Raw genomic sequence first — 16306 nt, 5'->3', positions numbered from 1 at the left:
ACATTATTGTGAAAAAGTTAGGATTGACGATTCAAGTAACAGTCTGGTTTGTAATATTATCAGAAAAGGATGGATATATGGAGTTAAAGGGACCAAACTACAAATTCATTAGTCCATTAATCCTTTCTGTGTCAAGCCAGGAATAGTCCCAAGAGAGGAAGAACACAAAAGACAAATCCCAAAGGACTCATTTGCATCTGTTAATCAAAAAAACCAAGAAAGAGAAGCAAGCAGAAGTGAGGGAAGGGATGAACGTGTGAGAGTTCCCCCTCTCCAGAAAGCAGCTGGTGGCCCCTGGGACATATGTGACTGGAGAGACACTCTCTGCACCCAACTAGTGCTTCCAGACCCTCCATTACCACATGAAAACTAGCTACAAGGACAAGATAAAATCTCAGGCAAGAAATCAATAATGACAAGTCTGTCAGCCATCAGTAGATGTAAAAGAATAACAAGAATTTAAAAGGTGGGAAGGGGTGGAGCCAGGATGGACCATCGAGTGAGGGCAGCTATGGCACTATGTTTCCGAGCAAGTGATGGGGCACTTTTCTAATCTCTCATGCAGCTGACAAGGCTAATGTGCTCTATGTTGTAGGGAAGAGTGAAAACCAGTTTCACAGGTAAAGCATAAAACCAAATCAGCCACTCTGGCATCAAAAATGCTATTTTTGAGTTTTATGTTTATTTTTTCTTGGTAAATGTAAGTTGAGTCTACCTCTTGTTGCATAGTCATGGGCAGAGCTGTTTGTGCAGTAATTACCAATGTTATTTTTGATGTGTATAACTGACTGGTAAATGTATTCACATGGAGCAGTTAAAATCCCCAGTGTTTTGAACGGATCTTTACAATGAGCTCGACTAGTATTTTTGGTTATTATTCTTATGGCTCTTTTCTGGAGTTTGAAAACTGTGTTCATGTTTTGTGCATTTGTTCCCCAAAAAAGAATGCTGTAGCTAAGACCTGAGTGTACATATGAATAATATATGTAACTAAAAGACACTGCATGTTACACACTGATGATAGGATTCTAAGGGCATAACATGCTGATGACATTCTGTTTGCAAGTACCTTTGTGTGTTCATACCACTTCAACTGAGAATCAATATTCATTCCTAGAAATTTTGCATTCGTAACACAGTCTACAGAGGTGCCATCTACATTTAATTTAACACGAACATGTTTCCTCGTCAAACTGAAAGTCATGGCATTAGTTTTCTTTATATTCAGTGTCACTTTATTGCTTATTGACCAATCATAAACTTACATGAGAGTTTTATTTGCTTTCTCAGCAAGGAGTTCTCTTGTTTTCTCAGCGACTATAATATTGCTGTCATCAGCGAAGAGAATTTTTCCACCATGAGTAGCACTAGTGGGAAAGTCATTGATATATCTTGGTCCTAATATACTACCTTGTGCAGCCTCTATATTAATGTATTTTGGTTCTGATAAGTGTTTAATAAATGTTTGAAACTATTTGAAGTATATGTTATCTCTACTCTTTGTACCCTATCTGCTAGGTATGATCGAAACCAGTCCTTAGCTACCCCCTCGTATTCCTAATGCTTCTTATTTATTTAATAGAATCTTGTTGTCAACTGTATCAAAGGCCTTAGAAAGATCCAAAAATATGCCTGTGACATACTCGTCTTTTTCAACAGCACCTAGTACAACTTTTGTGAATTCTACTATGGTTCACTCCGTATTTTTGCCACTTCGGAAACCAAAATGTGATTCGCTTAAAAGATTGTATTTATTCAGGTAATTCATTAACCTGTCTTTCATAATTGCTTCTATTATTTTTGAGAATGCTGTCAGCAGGGAAATGGGCTGATAATTTTCTGTCTTCTGCATTACCTTTCTTAAGCAAAGGTACAACTCTTGCCTGTTTTAACTGCTCTGGAAATGTCCCTGATGTGAAGGATTCATTTATTATATTTGTTAAGGGGCCTTGTATAATCCCTACACATTGTTTCAGTACACACATTGGTACTTCATCTAAGCCTACTGACTTTTTATTTTTTAGTTTTTGAACAGTTTTATTGACTTCATTCTCTGTGGTTGGAAGTAACATCATTGTATTTGGTGCAACAGGTGTTATATTTGTTTGGGGTAATTTTTGCTGTAACTTCTCTGCAATACTTGAAAAATGCTCATTTGCTAAGTGTTGTGGATCATTTGTTACCTCATCTCCCTTAGCAGTATGTTATTCTGCGATTGTTTGCCTCTCCCCGTTTCCTTTTTTATAACATCCCAGACTGCTTTGCTTTTATTCTCTGCATTATATATTTTTTGTCATTGACTTTTTTGGAGCAATCAGCACCTTCCTACAGATCTTTTTGTATCTGTTATGGAAATTTAAGAATTCTGGATGATTGCAAATCTTTTTCATGGAACAGAGGTGATTAAGAGCTTGGGAGGACTTCCTAATACCTGCTGTTATCCATCTGTTTTTGTGAGATGTTGATACAAACAAGCATACTTTTGGAAATGCTTTTTCAAAGTTCAATTTAAACAATGTGGAGAATTTCGCATTCACATTGGTTTCGTTATACACTTTATCCCAGCTTTGTTTTTCTAGTTCTTTTGAAAAAAATCTTATTTTGATTTCTGATAGATGTCATTTGTAGGCTTGTAATATAGGGCATGACTCAATGCCTGATTTTAGTGTTTTTATTTGACAGTGATGGTCTGATAGTCAAGATCTTTTACAGCTACATCACATTTTTCCCTGTCCATATTTGTGGCCACATGGTCAATTATGATGCAGTAATTGCAGTAACCCTTGTTGCACTATTGACCAATAGAGACATGCCACTACTTTGAAGGATGTTTATGAAGGTGCTGCTGGATTCATTTAAGATATTAGTGCTGCTGTCAACACAGAATTGTGTTGACCTTTGTACTTAAGATTTTATCTAGAACTTCTATTAATTTATTGAAAAAAGTATCCACACTACTGCTGGGAGATCTATACACACACAAAATGATTAATTCCCTGGTGATATCAAGTCCTGTTAATTCAAGAGCTGATATTTGAAAGTGTTTGTCTTCATTTACTGTACTGAAGTCATGTCTTGATTTTAACTGTGTTCCTTTTCTGATATAAATGCGTGATCCTCCACCCCTTGAAGTATTTCTGCAGTAAGAGTTTGCCCTTTCATACAATGATAATACTACATGTTTGATTTCTGTGTCTCTACACCAGTGATCAGTAATATAAACTACTGTGCAGTTCACAGATTGGAGCTCAACTTCTAATCGTTTTATTTTATTCTTTAATGATTGCATGTTTTGATGGAGGATTGTTAAGTCTGTGAAATGCCCCATGTTAACCTTTCCAATGGTTTGTTTTTCTTTGTGACATCTGGTATGTGTGATATTTGAAGTGTTAAAATCTGCCTTGTGAGTGACTGTTTCAGTATTTTTTTTAAACTGCTGGAGATACTCTTTAGGCAGGGAAACCTGTTGTCTAGATTTATCCTAAAAAAGACCTACTTTTCCTACCTATGACAACAGGTATTTGACCATGTGTGGCCAGAGATCCACCCCCTATACTTTCATGAATCAACTGTACCAATCTTCCCTTCACAGTCCTGTTTACATGTAGGCCATGCATAGTGAAACTCCATTTGTTGATAGTCCCGACAGGCACTAGAAAAACATGAGCAAAGTTCACTGTCCTCAGAGCCATCCCTAACTCCACATTGATTCGGCTCACATCTACATCAAGGTGTGGTCGATCATGACACTGCAACAGCTCAACACAGTTTACGTTGGTGCCATGTGTCAGGGAAGCTATCTTGTCCTATGTCATATGCCCCATCCTTGTCCAAACTGTTTCCCACGCAATCCAATATCACTACATGGTCCTCTTTTGTAAAGTCCATACATAAAGACCCTAGGTCCTCTATCACATGACTTATCCCTACATTTGGCTCGAAGATACTGGTGGCCTGGTATGCTGCCTCTAAACTTTCCTGTAATTGAGAGCCTACACCTCGCCCATGGTTACTATCTAGCAGCAGCACTTCCTTCTTCATAACACTTTGTACATTCCTAGGCTTCTTGGTCTCAGTTGACGTGTGCTGCACATTTCCTGGTCCTCGTGCTACCTGAGGCTCTTCTCCACTTACCTCTCACAATGGTAGATACTCATTTTTGGCATTGATGATAAAACTGTCAGATCGCATCTTCTTTCTTCCTATCCTCTTACCAGCTGCTAGTTCCCAACCAACCTCTTCTCACGTATCTCCCTTGATCCTGATCAGTTCCTTCCTTGCTTCCTCCTAATGTGCCCTAAGGGCACAGATTTTCCTTTCCTGTTCCCCAATCAAAATGTTCCTACTGCATACTCTGCAGTTCCAGGAGAGAGCCTCTTCTGTTCTCCCAATCCCCACTGCACCCCCCCCCCCCCTCCCAGTGCCCATTGAAAATATTTCCTACAAGATTGCAGCAAATCCCTCTACTCACTACCCTATAACACTTACCACATTTCTCACGAATGGTGAGTTTCGAAAGAATAATTAAGTTTAAAGAATGTTTTAAATTTGTCAAGGATGCAAGATTGTCTGAGTGTAAACAAAAAACAACACAAAGGTCTTACGTGCGGTGGCGGTTTTTTTTTATACCTATTTACAGATTCAATGACAGAAGAATGAATTTGTAATTACTTTGCTTTTAGAGAATTTACGTTATCAGACGTGTTTGTTCAGGTTTTTAAGCATTTATAATTTGGAAAATTTTGGCCTAGATAGCGTCTATATAACTAGTAAACAATACGAAATATGTTAGTTAAAAACAATTTAGAAACATTTAATTACACTTTTGTTGCAACAATAGAAGCTGATGAGACTAGTAGCTATCTTTTTTAAATAATTTTGCACTATCAAGAAAACTTGAATAGAATGTTTTGTGTTTGTCACACAAAATTTCAGGTTACGTTGCGATTATCAGGGCTTCAGCTAAAGAACAAGTTTTTTCAAGAACAATTACTGCTGGGAAACTAATATTCAGATGTGTGACTAGAATAGACACTACAGCAAGTATACAGAACAAAGAAAATCTAAATTTCACACTATTTCCTCTTAAATAAGTTCTTTTAGTGGATGAAGAAAACACCTGTGATCTCACTCGGCAGCCATCTTGGACCATGCCTGCAATTCTATTTTGCAACTTTTATGTTGTATATGAAGGACATGGATATCTCTTAATAGTGCATTCACCTCCAAATCAATAGGCAGCTACTACAACTTTATATCATTTGTGTAAATGACTCAAGTGAATTACACTACTGGCCATTAAAACTGCTACACCAAGGTGACGTGCTACAGACACGACATTTAATCGACAGGAAGAAGATGCTGTGATATGCAAATGATTAGCTTTTCAGAGCATTCACACAAGGTTGGCGCCGATGGCGACACCTACAATGTGCTGACATGTGGAAAAAGTTTCCAACCAATTTCTCATACACAAACAGCAGTTGACCGGTGTTGCCTGGTGAAATGTTGTTGTGATGCCTCATGTAAGGAGGAGAAATGCGTACTATCATGTTTCTGGCTTTGATAAAGATCTGACTGTAGCCTATCGCGATTGCAGTTTAACGTATCGCGACATTGCTGCTCGCGTTGGTCGAGATCCAATGACTGTTAACAGAATATGGAATCGGAGGGTTCAGGAGGGTAATACGGAATGCCATGCTGGATTCCAATGGCCTCGTATAACTAGCAGTCGAGATGACACGCATCTTATCCACATGGCTGTAATGGATCGTGCAGCCATGTCTCGACCCCTGAGTCAACAGGTGGAGACATTTGCAAGACAACAACCATCTGCATGAACAGTTCGACAATGTTCGCAGCTCTGAGACCATGGCTGTGGTTACCATTGACACTGCATCACAGACAGGAGCGGCTATGATGGTGTACTCAATGACGAACCTGGGTGCATGAATGGCAAAACATCATTTTTTCAGATGAATCCAGGTTCTGTTTACAGCATTATGATGGTCGCATCCACATTTGGCATCATCGCGGTGAACGCACAATGAAAGTGTGTATTCGTCATCGCCATACTGGCGTATCACCCGGCGTGATGGTAGAGGGTGCCATTGGTTACACATCTCGGTCACCTCTTGTTCACAGTGACAGCACTTTGAACAGTGGACATTACATTTCAGATGTGTTACGACCCGTGGCTCTACCCTTCATTCGATCCCTGCGAAACCCTACATTTCAGCAGGATAATGCACGGCCGCATGTTGCAGGTCCTGTACGGGCCTTTCTGGATACAGAAAATGTTCAACTGCTGCCCTGGCCAGCACATTCTCCCAGTCTCTCACCAATTGAATACGTCTGGTCAATGATGTCTGAGCAACTGGCTCGTCACAATACGCCAGTCACTACTCTTGATGAACTGTGGTATTGTACCTGTACATGCCATCCAAGCTCTGTTTGACTCAATGCCCGAGCATATCAAGGTTGTTATTACGACCGGAGGTGGTTGTTGTGGGTACTGATTTCTCAGGATCTATGCACCCAAATTGCATGAAAATGTAATCACATGTCAGTTCTAGTATAATATATTTGTCCAATGGATACCCGTTTATCATCTGCATTTCTTCTTGGTGTAGCAATTTTAATGGCCAGTAGTGTAAATCTTACTCTGAAACTTCTGTATGAACTGTTAATTTTTTAAAATTATGTTATTCACTGACTAAAAGTTTGCCAATTAGTTACAAGGAAAGATTTGGTTACTGCATTCTACAAAAATGTTGCTTAAAATTTCAAAGAAGAAAAACAGAAGCAATCAAAACGTCATACAATTGATTTCATCTGTGTTCCATGCTAAAAAGAATCCCAATGTCATTCATCAGACAACTAATGATGCAGATTTCACATTTTGTTATGTCATTAATTTTATTTTACTGCCGACTTACCTAAGAAGCAAATGGCATAGAACTATTGATATTCTCCCCTGGTGCACATAAAGAGTCAAAACCACACTTACATGTATTATGCATACATATGGCCTTACAAGATGTCTCGCTATCAATAGAACAACAAAGTAAGCAAGTAATCAGTATGTTGCATGTAGTTCCCCAATGAGATTATAAGAACCGTAACTTCTAAAAAATAATTCAATGAATAATAAAAACGTTACCGTGGACTGTCTCGTGCACATCTTTTTGAAGCTGCCTCCTGAAATATTTCATCACATTATTAGGGAATGAATTAAAAAAGGTAAAGCAGTAGAAAATACCAACAACTAACTACTACTATTCAGGCAAAACTGATACTTCTGGTATATTCCCTATTGATAATATATAAAAAAAAAAAATACTTATAGTGTATGGTAAAAAGACAACAGCAGATGCAGAGAATATTTCTAATGAGTACTTCATTACAGATACATGCAAAAAAAGTCAATGAGTGAGAAAAAGTAAATGACTCAGTGCATCCACAGAGGCAAATGAGTTCTCACTGTGTATGAGACACTTGTACATTCAGATATGCTTGGAGATGAATTTCATGTACACTCCTGGAAATGGAAAAAAGAACACATTGACACCGGTGTGTCAGACCCACCATACTTGCTCCGGACACTGCGAGAGGGCTGTACAAGCAATGATCACACGCACGGCACAGCGGACACACCAGGAACCGCGGTGTTGGCTGTCGAATGGCGCTAGCTGCGCAGCATTTGTGCACCGCCGCCGTCAGTGTCAGCCAGTTTGCCGTGGCATACGGAGCTCCATCGCAGTCTTTAACACTGGTAGCATGCCGCGACAGCTTGGACGTGAACCGTATGTGCAGTTGACGGACTTTGAGCGAGGGCGTATAGTGGGCATGCGGGAGGCCGGGTGGACGTACCGCCGAATTGCTCAACACGTGGGGCGTGAGGTCTCCACAGTACATCGATGTTGTTGCCAGTGGTCGGCGGAAGGTGCACGTGCCCGTCGACCTGGGACCGGACTGCAGCGACGCACGGATGCACGCCAAGACCGTAGGATCTTACGCAGTGCCGTAGGGGACCGCACCGCCACTTCCCAGCAAATTAGGGACACTGTTGCTCCTGGGGTATCGGCGAGGACCATTCGCAACGTCTCCATGAAGCTGGGCTACGGTCCCGCACACCGTTAGGCCGTCTTCCGCTCACACCCCAACATCGTGCAGCCCGCCTCCAGTGGTGTCGCGACAGGATTGAATGGAGGGACGAATGGAGACGTGTCGTCTTCAGCGATGAGAGTCGCTTCTGCCTTGGTGCCAATGATGGTCGTATGCGTGTTTGGCGCCGTGCAGGTGAGCGCCACAATCAGGACTGCATGCGACCGAGGCACACAGGGCCAACACCCGGCATCATGGTGTGGGGAACGATCTCCTACACTGGCCGTACACCACTGGTGATTGTCGAGGGGACACTGAATAGTGCATGGTACATCCAAACCGTCATCGAACCCATCGTTCTACCATTCCTAGACCGGCAAGGGAACTTGCTGTTCCAACAGGACAATGCACGTCCGCATGTATCCCGTGCCACCCAACGTGCTCTAGAAGGTGTAAGTCAACTACCCTGGCCAGCAAGATCTCCGGATCTGTCCCCCATTGAGCATGTTTGGGACTGGATGAAGCGTCGTCTCACGCGGTCTGCACGTCCAGCACGAACGCTGGTCCAACTGAGGCGCCAGGTGGAAATGGCATGGCAAGCCGTTCCACAGGACTACATCCAGCATCTCTACGATCGTCTCCATGGGAGAATAGCAGCCTGCATTGCTGCGAAAGGTGGATATACACTGTACTAGTGCCGACATTGTGCATGCTCTGTTGCCTGTGTCTATGTGCCTGTGGTTCTGTCATTGTGATCATGTGATGTATCTGACCCCAGAAATGTGTCAATAAAGTTTCCCCTTCCTGGGACAATGAATTCACGGTGTTCTTATTTCAATTTCCAGGAGTGTATGTGTCAATAATATGCTCCATTAAGTTTAAGCATCACCCATGACAATTTAAGGAGTAGTACACATACGTGATTAACTCACTGAACCAGTACCACATTCAAATCACCATTGATTTACACAGATTTACATGTCACAAACACAATACAATTATGAGTACTCTCATTCAAATGAGAATTCAGAAACCCATAATTATGGCCAACATATTGGAATAATTTTCAGTTTGAACACAATGGTGTTGACACTCCTGACCACAGCCTTGAGCACTTTAATACATGTTTCACATGGAAAGACACTTTCTTACTTCACACTTTTAGCAAAGACATGCAGCAATGTGAAACCAGGGAAGGACGACATAGATATGTTTCTAAGCTAGTAGTTTTCCAGAATGCAGCAAATCTGAAGCATTATTTTAATTTTTTGTGGCTTGTTACATGTTTACACTCACTGCTCCTATGCTATATCCACGGGCAATACATATTCTAATGTATATATTTATCCTGAGTAAGCAGGAAACATTACACACAAGGAATCATCGCGGCTCCTCTCTCTCACACACTCCACAGCGCTCTCTCTCGCACGCTCAAGGTCACGCGCTCTACTGTGCAGCCATATATTGAGCACCCAGAGAGTTACCCAGAGAGCATCCCAGGGTGCCCCTGAGAGCTACAACACCAAGAAGAATCGCTTCTCGGCTTTTGGCAAGATCAATGTGTAGTATTTTGGCCCTTAAAAGGGCCTTTTTTTTGAGAACTGCTTCAATGGTTATACACTGTACAGTCGCCCACAATGCGACAATCTTCCAAAGAAGGTGACCCACTGGCCTTAACCCATAAATGAAGATTGGAATCAGAATTTATCTTAACACGTCTACGACAAGTCAAAGACAAACTCCCATGTGGCATAATGTAGGAACCCTCACCAGAGATAATAATCTCTGATATAGGTATAGTACGGTAACAGTGCAGGGAGAGCTGGTTTGGAATCCTTTGAGACCCGTGAAATTTTGGCCTACCGTACTATACCTATATCAGAGATTATTATCTCTGGTGAGGGTTCCTACATTATGCCACATGGGAGTTTGTCTTTGACTTGTCGTAGACGTGTTAAGATAAATTCTGATTCCAATCTTCATTTATGGGTTAAGGCCAGTGGGTCACCTTCTTTGGAAGATTGTCGCATTGTGGGCGACTGTACAGTGTATAACGATTGAAGCAGTTCTCAAAAAAAAGGCCCTTTTAAGGGCCAAAATACTACACATTGATCTTGCCAAAAGCCGAGAAGCGATTCTTCTTGGTGTTGTAGCTCTCAGGGGCATTGGTGACAAAATAAAATAGTGAAATGTAGGGAAAATATACAGTTCAACAGATGCAGAAAATCTTCAGCAAACTGGTGCAGAAAATCTTCAGCAAACAGATGCAGAAAATCTTCAGCAAACCCTAAGAAGCTCCAGTAGAAATTTTAATTCTGTAGTTTCCAGGTGACACTAGAGACCTCAGAGCATAATAAATGGTTGGTTTATATAAAGCTGGAGAGCATAATAAATGGTTGGTTTATATAAAGATGTAGCTAATTCAAAGGTCCTAACTCACAAAAATAACCACCACCACCACCACCCATTCAACTTCTACTGCCAAATCAAAGCCTCACCTAGATTTTTCCATGCATTGTAGCATTCAGGTGTATGCATACATTTTATTCCTGAAAAGTTTACAATATTATATACCCACCTTCCATTCTTTTCTTTTGACTGCAGCAAATAACTTTCTTGATCCATCTACCTTAATCAACACACATTTCACCCCCTGAAGTGGAAAAATGCCTTTGTACTAATGTTTGTCACTCTCTTCTCTGTTTCACTTGCAAATGGAGCAAGACAAAAACAAATCTCTATATATTTCCTTACAAGCGATAACTTCTTTAACTTTCTGTTCGCTGTCTTCACTGAAGTTGTATGCTGGTGTCTGTAGAGTCATTCTGCAGTCTAGTGCAAAGGCTAATTCTCTACACTTTGTCAACAGTGTTTCATGAAAAGTGTATCTTCTCCCCTTCAAGGATTCCTATTTGAGTCAACATAAGATTTCCATTATGATTGTGCATTGAAAGAACCTACTGGCATTAGATCTAGCTGCACACTTCTTAAGTGCTGCGATGCAATCCTTTGATCCAACCTAGTGGGGATCCAAAACATTCTAGCAGTACTTAGTTCTGGGTAACACAAGTGATCTGTGTGCAGACTCCTATAAGGATGAGCAACACGTACCTAGAATAAATCAAAGTTGACCATTCGCCTTCCCTACAACCTACTTTATGTGCCCATTCCATTTCATTTCATACTGCTCTGTAATATTAAGCTTAGATATTTAATTTACATAACTGTGTCAACCAGTACACTATTATTACAGCATTTGAATGTTATATGGCTGCTTTTCTTACACATTTGTGTTCTCTAACTTTTTTCAACATTTGGAGCATGCTGAGAGTCATCACACCAAAATGAAATGGTAGCATGTTTGAGTGATCCATGTGATCCTTCTGCCTGAGTGATTTTACAAGGCACATTAAATACTTAATGCAACAAGTTTTTTCTCAGCCAATTTCAGTAGAAAATCTGCAAAATTTGTTGTGGGACATTGTGAAATATTCCTGCTTCAGCCTCTTTCATTTCATGAAGTTCTGACAGATGACAGCACTATATGTAACCTTCAAAATGGCGTCTGTAATGGAAGTGGATTAAGAGCTGTCATTGAGGCACTTTTTGCAGGAAACCAGAGCATCGTGAACATTCATTGGTGCTTGCAGAATGTCTACAGAGACCTGGCGGTGAAGAAAAACATGTCAAGTCATTGGGTGAGGCAACTAGAGAAGCTTCCAAAACTTCATAGAATTATTCTACCTCATCCACCCTACAACTCAGTTCCCACAGTTTCTGACTTCCATCTATTTGACTCAGTGAAGGATGCACTCTATCAAATGCAGTAAGTGGGTGATGGGGAGATTACTGTTGCAGCAAGCTGTTAGCACTGTCAACCAGTGGAGTGGTATCATGCAGGCATACAGGCCCTTCCAGCGAGGTGATGCAAGGCCGTCCCATTGAACAGAGGTTACATTGAAAAATAGGATTTTGTAGCCAAAAGAGTGTGGAATAATATGGTCTACTGGAATCCTGAATAAAACCAACCTGCTTTAAGAAATACAGTGTTGCATTACCTATTGAACACCTGTCTTATAAATGTAAAGTTTAAAACTTCAGCTTTCCTTCTTTCTATTTTCTTTTGCTCTGCCAGTCTGGTTTAGAAATGATTGATTAGAAGGCTCCAGCTCGCTTAGCAATTCTATGTAGGTCCTGAATTTTCTACAATTCTTGGCACCTCTTTCTCTTGTCTTATCTCAAGGTCAATGCCATTACATTTAGAATATCTGTTATTAAACCTTAAAGCCCAATTGACACTGTAGATTGCATAACACCAAAATATTCTGCATACATTACGAATGACCCATCAATGGAACAGAATACTAAAGTCAATGAGGGAAGATTCAACATGGAAAGGGCAGTGATATTGTCTGCTAAAATTACGAGTAACCTGTTATCAACATGTTCTTGTTATCATGGTAGATTTTTGTGCTTGGGTGTGTATTTAATTTTTATTTTGATGTTAGCTTAATTTTTGTGGGATACTGTGAAGGTTGCATTAACTTTAGGTTTTACAATACATGGGTGAAGTAACACCCTACACAGGGAATAATTAAGAACATAAATAGTCATTTGGTAAAATTTTGACTTAATAAAATTGCTTCAATAGTTAAAATATTCCATTCAAGGATAAAAAATGTTTGTCCTTGTTACCAAGCAATTAGCAAGAAAACGAAAGCCAAGAACAAAGCAAAAGGGCAATATGAACAATTTTGGAAGCATTATTGCTCTTGCTGTTGTTATATATTCTGGAGCAAAGAGATATTGACATTTAGGAAAGCTTCTATGACACTTTAGCTATTCCTCCAGGTTTCCAGCAGTAAGTAGAAATGCTCTTATTATTATTGTCAAGCATACCAATTGTGAGATATGCTCCAGCAATTAATTTCAACTACCACCTCTTGTCCCTTCATGTTAAAACTATATTGCAAATTTTGATAAATATGAAGGGCCCTCTAATAGAAAATTAAACATTTAGTCTTTGTAGTGCCACATGAGATGTAGTTGATGTTTCATTTACTGTGAACATACCTCTACTGTGAGTTGTCTCATAATGTGACATTCTATTAATCCCCACTGTGAAATGACATTTAGACAGAAAATAGATCGTGACCATTGAACTTCATGAAAAACTCAAGATTAATATTTATTCACCGACCTAATGTCAGTCAGCGGGTACCATCATCAGATTTTTACCTAGGAACATGAGAAAGTCTGTACCATTTCGTTAAAAGGAATCCACTTCACAATAGTTTATTAAATATCACTGACTCTGAATTTTGTCACATTACACTTCATCTGGTGTTACTGCCAGAACACTATTATTTTGAGTGGGATGTCTGAACCACTCTAAAATTTAAAGAAATCTTGGAATGTTTGTAGAACTACCTCTGTGTTGTTAGTTACATCCTGTATACCATTCCAGCTGACTGCAAGTTGTGTGTATTCATTACAAGTTTCTGTTTTGAGTTCTTCATAGATCTATTGGTTTGAATTATTAAATTAGTCATAATTTCACTGCATTTTCTTATACACTGTCCAGTCATATTGTGACCGCCAGTTAAAAGCCTGAATAATTAGCTTTTGATTGTGGAGTTGTATGAGACATGCAGGAAGAAGGTCAATGAGTTTCTGTGAGGTACTGAGAGGGATGTGGAGCCATGTCAACTCCAATGCCATGGCCAGGTGCACTAGGTTTCTAGGTTGAGGATCCGAGGAGTGAACAGCCTGGTCCAGTTGGTACCACTGATTCTCAATCAGGATTAAATCTGGGGGGTGGGTGGGAGGGGTGGTTTGGTAAACTCTTATTGCCGCTCTTTGAACAATGAATGTATACTGAGAGCCATGCGACATGTTGCATTGTCTTGTTGGCACATGCCTTCATGCCAAGCAAAAATAAACTGCACTAACAACAGCTGCATACTTGTGTTGATCCACTGCACCTTTCAGGATGATGAGAACCCAGGGGATGCCATGAAAACATTCCCCAGACCGTAACGCTCCAATTGTTGCAGGGTGTTTACTTTCTGATATTTTGTTGCTGTACATGCCAATGGCCATTCGTCCAACAGAGAACAAAATGTGATTCATCTGATAAGGGCATCTATCGCCACTCAGTGAACATCAGCTCTGGTACTAGTGTGGGAAATTCCAGCCTTCATTGCTGATGATAGCTGTCAGCACAGCTGCATGAATCAGACACCTGCTGTGGAGGCCCATACACAGCAACATTTGGTGAATTGTCATTGAGGACACAATATTGGTAGTCCCTCTGTTCACCACAGTACACAATTTCTTAATAGTTGCAAGCCTACTGGCTCATTCACATCTCTGCAGACATCATTCACTCCTGTCATCTATAGCCCATGGTGCATCACAGTTGTCACAGCATTGGTTTTGGGTAGCATCATGTAGCCATGCACTGCATACTTTAGCAATGGTGGTGTGTGAACAGTTTCCAAACATAGCAATTTCAGAAATGCTTCAACCCTTGGCCTGAAAGCCAATGATCATGCCCTTTTGTATGTCAGATAAATCACTCTGTTTTTGCATTACAATGACTGGAGTTTCTTCCGTGTCCTCCCAAAATATTTTATACACTCTGCACTGCTTGTGCCATCATCTGCCATCTGTGAGTGGTTAGTGCTGATATTGAAGGCAGGTGATAATCGCATTGATGTGACTGGGCTGTGTAATACATTCTCAAAGAAATTTACAAATGTTTTTATTTCTGTCATGGTCCTATTACACTTGAAACTTTCATCTTCTTTTTCTTCAATATCTGCTTCTGTTTGAGTAAGTACCATTGTTACATAATTGCTTCTTTCATCAGTCTGTTTAAGCTTCATTTCATATTTTGGAAGCTACATCACTCTTCCTGCATAAATTATTAAAATGTCAAGTTGTAACTTCCTGTCTGGAGCCTGCCTATTTCCAGCTTTGTAAACATTTTGAGATGCAAAACTCATGTACAGGTAGTTTACATCATATGATACATCAAACACTGAAGATCCAGTGACTGTCAGCTACATTTGGCAACACTATCTTACATGAAGATTAGCAAATGATTTCTATCTTTTATTAGTTTTATTTCTGTAATGAATGATGAGGAAATCAAATGGAATGAGGAAGAAGAGAGAGAGGTTCCCCAAGATGACTATGTTTGGTAAATCAAGTCAGTCATAATAGGAAATAAGATATCATTCCATTCCTGCAACAAAAATATGTTACTGAAGAAAAATTCAATACAAAGAACAATAAAGTATTGAAAAACTAACTGATACACCTAACAGTCCCATTGTGAACTTCCAGTGCATGCATATTTGTCAAGGGTTACCTTAAGTGCCACAGGGAAATCATCAATTCTTAGAGAGGATAGTCATATAGGTGACTGACTAGCCAGAGAAATGGCCTGATACTAACACTGATGTGCAGATTGTTCCAAACTATAAAAAATAAATGCAACAAAGGATTTCTAGATTTCTGAGATCAATAAAATATGGCAAAAATGGAGACTATGACTTAATGCCTCAATTTGTTAAATGGTGACAATTTGACAAAAAATACATTGATATGGTTCTTTAAGAGATATCACTAAATAAATTAATTCCAACAAATGTATCCCATCTGGACTACTAGGAGGCAGACAACTTAAGTGTTTGAAGGGACTGAATCATGTATTGTACACTGACTGCTAGTTCCCCTCACATTCATCCATAGTTTCCCCACAGTAATACGAGTCTCTTCCTTTCAAGCATCCTGATACCATGGAGGAAGGTTGTATACTGCACTGCAATATTTCCCATAAAGCCCTTTGCTACTGGATCTATTTCACAAGCTGAATTCTCCAGCCTGGGTAATATATTGACACACACACACACACACACACACACACACACACACACACACACACACACACACACACACACACACTTTTTTTCTAAAGTTACAATACGCGTTCTATTAATCACGCTACCTTTGCATCAACTGCAGCTACTGTGTTGTTCCTAAGGAATTGGGAAACGACAAAAATGCAGAAAAACTCTTCACAACATAAGTACAGTTTAGTAGGTAGCTCATTATGCAAAGCATTTCATTAACATCTTAGGAAAATTAGCCAAACTTAGTAACTTCATACCAGTGTTTTAGTTTTCACCAT

The 16306-nt window shown here is 40.0% G+C and overlaps 1 protein-coding gene across 4 annotated transcripts in view; it reads right to left on the bottom strand.

Annotated features, from left to right (window-relative positions):
• LOC124720127 (zinc finger protein 99-like) overlaps positions 1–16306 on the bottom strand; it is a 258728-nt gene that overhangs the window by 92765 nt on the left and 149657 nt on the right. For all 4 annotated transcript variants that reach the window (XR_007006073.1, XM_047245423.1, XM_047245425.1 and 1 more), the window contains exon 7: positions 7163–7200. Coding sequence is in view for 3 of the 4 variants with exons in the window: in XM_047245423.1 (XP_047101379.1) it covers positions 7163–7200 (38 nt within the window). In the remaining variant the exon portion in view is untranslated. The remainder of the gene's footprint in view (positions 1–7162; positions 7201–16306) is intronic.

Source organism: Schistocerca piceifrons, chromosome 11 (genome assembly GCF_021461385.2).
Source record: "Schistocerca piceifrons isolate TAMUIC-IGC-003096 chromosome 11, iqSchPice1.1, whole genome shotgun sequence".
Lineage (NCBI taxonomy): Eukaryota > Metazoa > Arthropoda > Insecta > Orthoptera > Acrididae > Schistocerca > Schistocerca piceifrons.
This window is presented reverse-complemented; position numbering and strand designations above follow the sequence as displayed.